Source organism: Silene latifolia, chromosome X (assembly GCF_048544455.1).
Source record: "Silene latifolia isolate original U9 population chromosome X, ASM4854445v1, whole genome shotgun sequence".
Taxonomy (NCBI): Eukaryota; Viridiplantae; Streptophyta; class Magnoliopsida; order Caryophyllales; family Caryophyllaceae; genus Silene; species Silene latifolia.
In genome coordinates this window covers 266,633,214-266,643,017 of record NC_133537.1, presented here as the reverse complement: position 1 = coordinate 266,643,017, position 9,804 = coordinate 266,633,214, and the positions used below count along the sequence as shown (strand labels likewise).

The window sequence follows — 9,804 nt, the reverse complement described above, 5'->3', positions numbered from 1 at the left end:
TCCGTGTCTCCGTACATTAATTCACTAACATCTTCCCATTTTGCGGTTTTGTGTGAGAAGGCATTTATGTTGGAGGAAACAAAGTTGTTCACTTCACAGACCCGGCTGATGGTTGTTGAAAACTAAGTACTTTGAGTTCAAAATTATGTCACCCTTCTCCATGCCCTACTTCCACTGATTGTGTTTTCAGGCAACCAGACAGTGGGGTTGTATTATCCTGTGTAGACTGCTTTCTGGGGAAGGGATCACCTCGCTTATTTGAGTATGGAGTCACCAAGTTTTCCTTTCACATCAAAAGGCCTGGAACGTGCACCACTGCACTGCACAGCCTGACCCGTCTGAAACCGTCATTCACAGGGCAAAATAATATGTTGCGAAACAATTGTGAGGACTTTGCTATCTACTGTAAAACAGGTCTATTATTCAAAATCAGGTTAGGAAGGATCGGTCAAGTTTCATCAGTAGCTGCAGCTGTACCACCCGCTAGCAAAGGAGGTAATAAGGAATGCTGGGAGTATGGTAGGGAATCCTGTGACCGTTGTGAGCTTAGCAATGGGAGCTGGATTGTATTGTATGTCTCGTCTTGAGATTGATAATGGTGTTCGAGATGATGTGTTTAAGGTACCAGTGGAGATGCTAGCTGTCTACATTAGGCGTAGGCTGCAATCTACACCGCAGTCCCAGCCAGCAGTGCAAGTGCATGTGCATGTATCCAGAGGTTTAAAAGAAATTGCGGAATTGCCTATTAATCATTGCAAGAAAGTAGGTAGATTGGGGAACTGATTTTGCAAAATTGCAGATTGCCAAGTGACGTGCTTTTTCTTATTTATGAAACTCTCTGAGTCAATTTTTGATTAGTTAAATTGCAGTATTAATGCAAACGAGTTAATAGCGTAAAGTTGTCACAATAAGCAGTAATATGCCGTAAATATGCATTTGTCACAACCTTGGGTCAATGTAAGTCAACATTGACTCCAACCTTTGCGAAGTCATTTATGTCGTCGCATGTGTCAAAACGGGACCAACGCCAATCCACTCAATGCCTAAAGTTTAGAAGTTCTAAATTAGACAACTAGAAGTGTACTAAGCCTAACTCTATGGCTGAATCCGTTGACTACTGAAGCCATGTCCGTCATCCTGGGGATGTGGACGAGACCTAGGGGAGCATGTGTCGTCACCAAACTTCTCTTCCAACATCGCCTTCATCTCGAGTAAATAAAACAATCCTCCATGGTTGGCAGTCCATTTAAACTCATTTTGACCATTAAAATTTTCAATTTTAACAATTATCCTAAGGGTAACTGATGTTAGATGATTTAGCTAATAACGTGAAGCAACACTAACCGTATATCAGAAGACATAATTTGGGATCCAAATCTCGCTGGCAGTATATTTGTCATCCTACCTCCCTGAAAAATACTGTGATGACTGTGATTTTTGATTAAAGATGGGTAGAAACCCGAGACCTACAGAGAGTAGGGTCTCAAAACAAACAACAACAAGACCTAAGAGAACAAATACAACAAAGGCAAACACCGGAGATACACATAGTAAAAAATCACGAAGACTGCATTGTACCATCCATTGCCCCTTCCATGCTCTGGTAACAACTCAATTACGTATCCATTCCTAATGCACGACCAATTGGGTGATTTATATTCGCATCAATTCTCATCACCCCACTAGAATCTCATTGTCGGTAGAGTGTGCAATATCCGTCCTCTGCTCAAATCAGAAGTTCAAATAAGCTGGTCCAATTCGTCCCAAATCTGCTAGCCTGTCGACTTCATGACATACATTGCAGTTCACTCTTCCAAAACGGTCCTTGGAACAAGAATGCTTCATCGATCTCGCCCGGGCAGGCCCGAGTACTTGACACCCACCGGAATAATTTTATTGAGTCGCCCGAATCCGAAAACTACCACATCAAACCCAAGCTTACACCAACTAATGACGCTGAAAAAATGAGCTTTCTCTTCAAGTAAAACATTGAACACAGCTTTTCCTGCAAGACATACCTCACCTTCATTTTCACCTTGTAATATTTCCGCTTTTTGTGATGACTGTGATATAGTCATCCAAGGTGATAACTGATCATAAGCTTTCAACGTTTCTACCAGTGACATTAGATAAATGTAACAAAACTTTTCACTTATTTTGTTCGATAAAATGGTAATGAATTAAGAAAAGCCAATACCAAGAAAGGAGACGTACAACTCTTCATAGTAAAAAAGGTAGAATAAGATGCATGCTATCTATCCATTACAAGCCACCGCGGTATGAACCAACTTACATAATTGTACAATCAAACCAACTACTACTTCACACCATTAACCTAAAAGCTTCTTCACTCCAGCTTTCTGCTCAGAAGTCAGACGCATGGGGAATTTGATGTCGAATTTGATCCTCAGGTTGCCTTTCCTGCTCGGTTCCTTTGATATTGGCATCCCTTCTCTTGGCACCACCTCCTCGTAGCTCGGATGAATCACATTGTTGATGGGGATACTAAGGCTTCTTCCATCAAGGGTAGTTACATGGACTGTGTACCCGGTTAGAGCTTCAGCGAGTGATATCCTTTGAGTTAGGACCACATCATTGCCATCGCGAGTGAACACCTTGTGAGGCTTCTCGTCGATTACAAAGACCAGATCGGCTGGGGTTATGCCTGGTTGCTCATTGCCTTTTTCCGGGAATGTGATTTTTGTTCCCTTCTTCCATCCGGGCTTTACTTCTATTGTTATTATCTCTTCTACAGGCATCGTCTTCCTGCAATTATAAAAATACAACTTTATCACACAAGTACAATCAATCAATGTACAGAATTAAATCCAGGCCACCACCAAAAAAACACGAGAAAAGCGAATTATGAAGACCACAAAAAGCATTGTGAGGTTGGAAGTATGTTCTGAAGACTATAAATTCCGCATTGTGCTGTTGGTACCACCGCATCTATATCACATTGACCAAGATCAACCCGCAACTAGCGGAGATCACAGCTCGAGCCAACAATAGATACAAGGGAGTACAATGAAACAAGCGATTCAAGCATACTTACCCACTCAAATCAGCGATCTCTCTAGATATTTTCATCTTTTTAGTGGTGCCCTTATAAAGCTCCTCCAATGTACATGGTAACTTATTCTCAATAGGTGGCGCCTTTCGAGGACCCCCTTGGTAGTGCATTGAGCCACCACCGTCTCCACCACCATTAGCAAAACCACTAAACATGTCATCACCAAAAATCCCACTGGAGAAGCGAGCACCCCTCATACCACCACCAGGACCACCTCCCCCGCCTCCCATCCCACCAAATGGACTGGAAAACCCAAAGAATTCAGCGAAGATGTCATCAGGGCTACGTGAACTAAACCGGAATGACGTTGGTCCGTCCCCAGATGAGTAGAAAGTTGTACCACCTGCACCACCAGCATCTGGTGGTGGGACTCCGCCCTTCAATCCTTCTTCTCCATATTGATCATACACAGCTCTTTTCTGAGAGTCACTTAGAACCTGCATTCATTCGAAACCCCATCAACAAACACAATCAGCCATCACTAATTAGAGTTATCCGTATATTAGGTAGTAGGAGGATTTCGAATTATGAGGTCGTAGAAAATCGAAACAAACTAATGGTAAATCACTGATCAATTAATTTCTCCGATAAAACATACTTCTACCAGTCTACCACTTCGTCTTAGTGAATTATTTACGTTTTTTTTTTTTACACAAAGACGGCTGGTGATTCAATACGAAAACTAGTACACTTACAATTCATTGAGAATTTGAGAAACATACATTAAATAAATACGTAAAACAATTAACCGAGGCAAAGGGAAATAATTGAGATTTGTGCTTATATAATTCAGCGTAATTCTTCCCAACCAACTGAACAGCAAAATAAACACCAAAACGAATCCGAATGTAATATCATAATTAAAACAAATTAACGCATATCAATCGGAAGCAAAATAAACACCATGGCATATCAATCGTAAGAAATTCAAAAAAGAACGAAGCAAAACAGAGATTAGTCACACTGAAAACACTAAATCGACGACAACAACATCGCCCCAGTGACAGAAGTGCTCCTGAAAATCATGGGGAGTCGGATATACGCAGCCTTGCCCTTGTCCTATTTTTTTAATATAAAAAGGGCGTTTTGGAATGACCCAAGATAAAAAGTAAAAAAAAAAAAAAAAAAAAAAAAAAAAAAAATTGTCGACAACCGCAACGAATGGCAATAATAAAACCCAGAAGAAAAAAAAGTAAAAAGAAAAGAAAGAAATGAACATACATCATAAGCTTCAGAAATCTGCTTGAATTTAGCTTCAGCTTCCTTCTTGTTATTAGGGTTCTTATCAGGATGCCATTTCATAGCAAGTTTCCTATAAGCTTTCTTCAAATCTTCATCTTTTGCATTTTTATCAACTCCTAATATTTTGTAATAATCAACTCCCATTTCTTCTTTTTCTGTCTTTCTTTTCTTCACTTTTTGTTTGTTTGATTTTATAACGAGGTTCAATTTGTGTTCTTGGTTTTGTTATTTAAACAAGGAACAAGAGAGTTTGATAAATAAAAATTAATAATGATGGAACAATATAAGAGCAATTGTAATTAAAGGTGGCAAATTTTCTGGGTTTTGGAATTATCAAGATTTTTCCCGAACTTTGGTTCCAGGGGAATACTGTAGAAGGTTCCAGAAGAGCCCTCCTTCGCGAGGGTTTTTGTCACTTTTTCCGCCCAATGTATGAATAGAATGGATAAATTAACTCTCTTAACTCTCTTAAATTGAAAAGTGAATTACCAAATGAGAAACGGATCCGCTTGTGTCAAATTCATGTTCGTGTCAAATTTAAACGGGTTATGAACTCTTTAACAGTTACCTAGAGGTGTAGTACGGGCTAGCTCGGCTCGAACCGTACCTTTGAGCCACAGTTTTCCAAACCGGGTCGTTGTCATCTTCAAGCCGGGCTAGAGCCTCTACTTCTTCGGCCCAACCTAACCCAACATTTAAAAAAAAAAAAAGAAAAAAAATAAGGACAAGTAGCTCAGCCCGGCCCGACCTGGCCCGTTACCTAGTGGGCAGAGCTTGAGTCCAACGAGCATGGGCCAGCACCAGGCCGCCCTCGCCTGGTCTCTTAATCGGGACTTGCCTGGGCTGCTAACTCCTAGTCGACCTGCCCTCCAAACCTAGCCCAAAAACACCTCTAACTCTACCCAGCTCATTTAAATATTGTGTCGTGTTCGTATTAACCACTTATATAAAGGAGTTATTTTGAGTTAAAACACCATCCAAACTCGTTAATTATTGTTGGATTTATATTGTGTGTTCAGGTCGTATTATTGTTTGTCCCCTCTATAAACCAGGGGTGTTTCAAGTGAATTTTGTAGAAGAATAATGATTTTTGTTATTCCTATATTTCGTTCTTATTATCTAAAATAATTATTTAAGAGGATTTTCTAAGAGAAATTTTGCAACTTATATTTGTGCTTTTTCGTACACGATTTAGTATTGTATTGAACAAGACCAGTGAATTGTTAATTGAATAGCTAAGCTTAAAAATGATACTCCATTTTACCTATGATAATCGTACAGTTTAATAGTCCTCGATTTTCTACCTATGATAGTTATATAGCGACTGAGATTATGAGAGGAAAGATGCCAGAAGTGATGAAATGTTGATTGGATAATTCCCTATTTACTAAGAATAGGTGAAACTCTTATTTTTTTCCCGCCTAAACCATACTCACTTCGATCCACACCAAAGGTACACTTGGTTTTGGGTGGTCTTATTCGTGAGTTTGTACAAAAAAAATATTTTTTTATGAAAAACTTTTTCATACCAAATATATATATATATATATATATATATATATATATATATATATATATATATATATATATATATATATATAATAACGTATTTATGGTCAAAGTTTACGAAGTTTGACCATCAAAAAGTGAATGTTACCATTGGTATGGATCGGAGGGAGTATTTTGTTGGAGTGAGTGTCCTCCATAATAATGCGTTTACATGCTGAATCTCGTACAAGGAATATCAGGGATTTATATTATATATATTTGCCAGCTGGTCACCGTTAATCGTTAATGATTGGCTGACTAGAATTTGACATTAATGTCGTGTGACGGCGTTGATCAGTTGATCCTTTTAGGTCACATCTATAGGATGATGCCCAAATGGATGGACTAATTATTAGGCTGTGTTTGGATAGCAAAAGTAGAGGGAAAGGAAGGGGAGGGGGAAGAAGGGAAGAGAAAGGGAGGTAAGAGGGAAGGGGAGGGCAAATGAAATGTTGGTGTTTGGATACAATTTCTTTCCAAATCTTACATATTGTGGAAAGATTATGATTTGCCTTTGAGGAAGAAAAATAGAATCCTCCAAATCTCTCCCCCTCCATTTCTCTCAACCCTTATTTGCTATCCAAACAAAGCATTTTCAATCCCTACTCTCCCTCCTTTTCATTTCCCTCCAAATCACTCGATCCAAACATACCCTTATATAAGATATAGTATAATTAGTTTCTTGTTGTATATATTGACTTTTATTAAGTCAAGTGAATTTATTGTTTGATGACGAGTTACGAACTCGGGCCAAAGGAATTTATTATTCAGCTATATGATAATTGATTAATAAATAGACGGAATTTAGTAACTAATAGTTAATTAACTAAATTATTATATACGTTATGTGTGTATATTGTGAGGCGGAAGTAATTAGTTAATAATATTTACAAGAGGTTGTAAAATTAACTAATTAATTATTATAAGACACATTTTATATTGATAAAATGGTAAAATATCACTTAATAGTTAAGTATACATTAATATTTAATTAGCATTATTTAAGTGTTAAATAATTAATTAAATTAATATTTAATTATATGAGATAATTAAATATAAGTCTTATAAGCATTTGTGGGACAAATGTCAGAAATCGGAATGGACCGAAATTTACATGTGGGTGGACACTTGTATGAGACAAGTGTTGTAACATGTGGCACACCCACTAAGAAATAAGTTCATTTGTTTACATTTCATTTGCCTATATAAATACCCCACATTTACACAAATAAAGGGTTAGAATTTTTAGGAAAAAAAAAAACTCATAAAACTATGAGAAGAGAAACACCATTTTATTTTCTTCATCTTCTTCCTCCATTGTTGATCAATAGTTGATCAATATCATCATCAAACAAATTCACAAATATATTATACATCATCCCCTTAAACTAAAAGAATAAGAGATTCTCAAGTTTTCCCGCCTAAATGAGTTGCTCTATATTAGGCTTTGGGCTTCATTATATCCTATCTTTAACTAGGCCATACTGATTTATTTCATATAATAAATAATTCTATGACATTTTAAAAGGGGATAATATTTTTTCAACTTGCATTTCCCTTTATTTAGAGAATAAAAATTTTCAATAGTTTTCCCTCCAAAGGAAATTGGCTAATTAAGGAAACAAAACTCTATTTTTAGTAAATTATTATCTTTTAGTTAAGATATAATCTTTAATCATTATAATTTTTTTTTAATTAAATTATAATCTTTTAATTTAAAAATAAAACAAAACTGATATAATCTAAAATTCGTATATGAAAAACCGAAAAATTTGATATTATTAGTTTCGCATAATATTTTTTACCAAGTACGGGTATTTAATTCGTATAAAAAAATTATGAACTTATATTATTAATTTCCTGACAAAAAAAAAATCTTTAAAATTATTTGAAAAATTTTATAAATTGTAATCATTAGTTTTGTGATGACAAATTTCATTAAAATGTACCTTTCATGAATTTACTTAATTCTTTTAATTAATTTTCCATTTCAATTTTTTATCCTCATATTAAAATATAAAAAATTAATAATACATCAATTTTAAATCTTAAATAAAACATTATAAAGTAAAAGATCTATGAATACCGCGCATGTATGCGCGGGATCCATACTAGTCTAATATTATTAAAGTAATAATATTACATAATATATATACATTTCTAATACTACCTAGTTAATAATATTAGGAATATTTGGGCTAGTCTTTGGTGCAATCAAGAGGAGATTTCCTACAATGGAAATTTGGTGATGGAGGATCATCCATGATGTTTTAAGCTCAAGAACAACACAAGGAAGGTGTCCTTGTATTGTGCCCATATTTTGCCTAAAGCTATGTAAGAAATTTCTACCTTTCGTCTCTTCAAGCGATCTTTTCAGCTTGCATGTAACTAGATATTTTAAGACTAAAATTAAATTAATTTTTGTCACTAATTAGAAGAGTCTAATTAGGAGTCTAGCACCTTCAAATGGTATCAGAGCTCAGTCGTTGCATGCATGTTGATTTTCGACCATTTTATCGAGTTATAAGATGACTTTATAAAATCGTATATTTTGTGTATAAATATGCTTGGCACGAAAATTAGGGTTGCATGTATATATTCTGACCTTAAAATGGTTTTGGTTAAATTTGGTTAATTATGGAATTTTATTGCTAATTAATAGACTTTTCCGTCTTAAGACCGTCTTAATAGGCATAAAATTGGTTAATAGTTAACTAAAAACATTTGCATGTTAATTCTGGCCATGAAATTTTAATATATTCACATGCATGGTTACTTAGGGTAAGTAAAAATTACAAAATTAATTTGATTAATTTTGCATGATTATTGATTTTTAATAGTTAAATATCAGTAAAATGTGATTATATTGGTTAAATATTGTTAAAATGTAATTTTTGATATGAGAAATTTATATAAGGTTACTTGCATGTAGTATACATTCTATGTAAACTTAGAAAATTAATTTGATTAATTTTTGCATGTTTATTTGTTTTTATGCGTTAAAATCGATAATATGTAACCATAATTTCTTCAAATTTTAATCGAAATTTTTTGGTAAAATTTTTTATATTTTCAGGTTCTGGAAAATGTTCCAGAATATTAAAAATTTTGATTTGGTATTTTTTTCGAATTTTTATATTTAATTTATAATCATATCTTTGAAATTGCGAAAATCGTGTTTAAAATTGTGTATTTGATACAAAATAAATATTTGGACAAAATTTTTGAAATTTTGAGTTCCTGGAAATGTTCCAGTATAAACAAATTTTTTATTTTTAAAATTTTCATAATTTTATTACTTTGTTTGGATTTATTTCATAAAAGTTATGATTAAATATGTTTTAATTAGCAATTTTTCATAAAAGGTTATGAAATCGTCAAGAAATTAGTGAAGACTAATTTTTGAGTCTGAAAACAGGTTGGGAAGCCATCTTGTGCTTAAATTTGATTTAATTACTAATTTGTGATTTTTAGTGGTTAAAAATCGCTTAATTAACCAAAATTACGAGCTTAATATCAATATGATGGTTTATAGGGCGATTTGGCATTTTAGGGCATGTTTAAATATGATTTTTATTTTGCATTTTTTTAAAATAAATGTCATTTAAATTTATGTAATTAATTAATGTAATTAGTCTAGTATGGCCTAGTTAGTTTAATTGGTATTTCCCGTAATGTAAGGGAATACCGATTTGGTTTATAATTATTTGCGATCTCGTATCGCTGTTTTATAATATTAATAGATTTATTTTATTTTTATTTTATAAATGTATAATAGGAATTGCTATGTAATTCATTTTTATACTTGTAACTATTTATTACGAATACCGGCGGGGTCCTAAAGACGGTGCCTTTCGGAAAGGAGTTCCGATGAAGACCGGAGTTTCCAAAAGACCAAGCTAGATTGGCAGGCGTTCCAATGAAGTTCAAGGGACCAAGGA

The 9,804-nt window shown here is 34.5% G+C and overlaps 1 protein-coding gene across 1 annotated transcript; it reads right to left on the bottom strand.

The window, feature by feature from the left end:
* Window positions 1–2,130: 2,130 nt before the first annotated feature.
* Window positions 2,131–4,776, bottom strand: LOC141623978 (uncharacterized). The gene is made up of 3 exons (XM_074440140.1): window positions 4,295–4,776; window positions 3,056–3,510; window positions 2,131–2,766 (listed from the first exon to the last, which is right to left on the bottom strand). Exons 1-3 carry the CDS (start codon window positions 4,457–4,459, stop codon window positions 2,331–2,333), a joined length of 1,056 nt encoding a protein of 351 aa, XP_074296241.1. The 5' UTR covers window positions 4,460–4,776; the 3' UTR covers window positions 2,131–2,330.
* Between the last annotated feature and the right edge of the window lie 5,028 nt (window positions 4,777–9,804).

What these genes read in the sequence shown, in the direction of transcription:
- LOC141623978 (XM_074440140.1), bottom strand. Translation starts at nt 4,459, where the DNA reads ATGGGAGTTGATTATTACAAAATATTAGGAGTTGATAAAAATGCAAAA. An exon ending in AGATTTCTGAAGCTTATGAT is followed by an intron (nt 3,511 to 4,294) that starts GTATGTTCATTT and finishes GAATGAATGCAG; the next exon opens with GTTCTAAGTGACTCTCAGAA. An exon ending in GAGATCGCTGATTTGAGTGG is followed by an intron (nt 2,767 to 3,055) that starts GTAAGTATGCTT and finishes TTATAATTGCAG; the next exon opens with GAAGACGATGCCTGTAGAAG.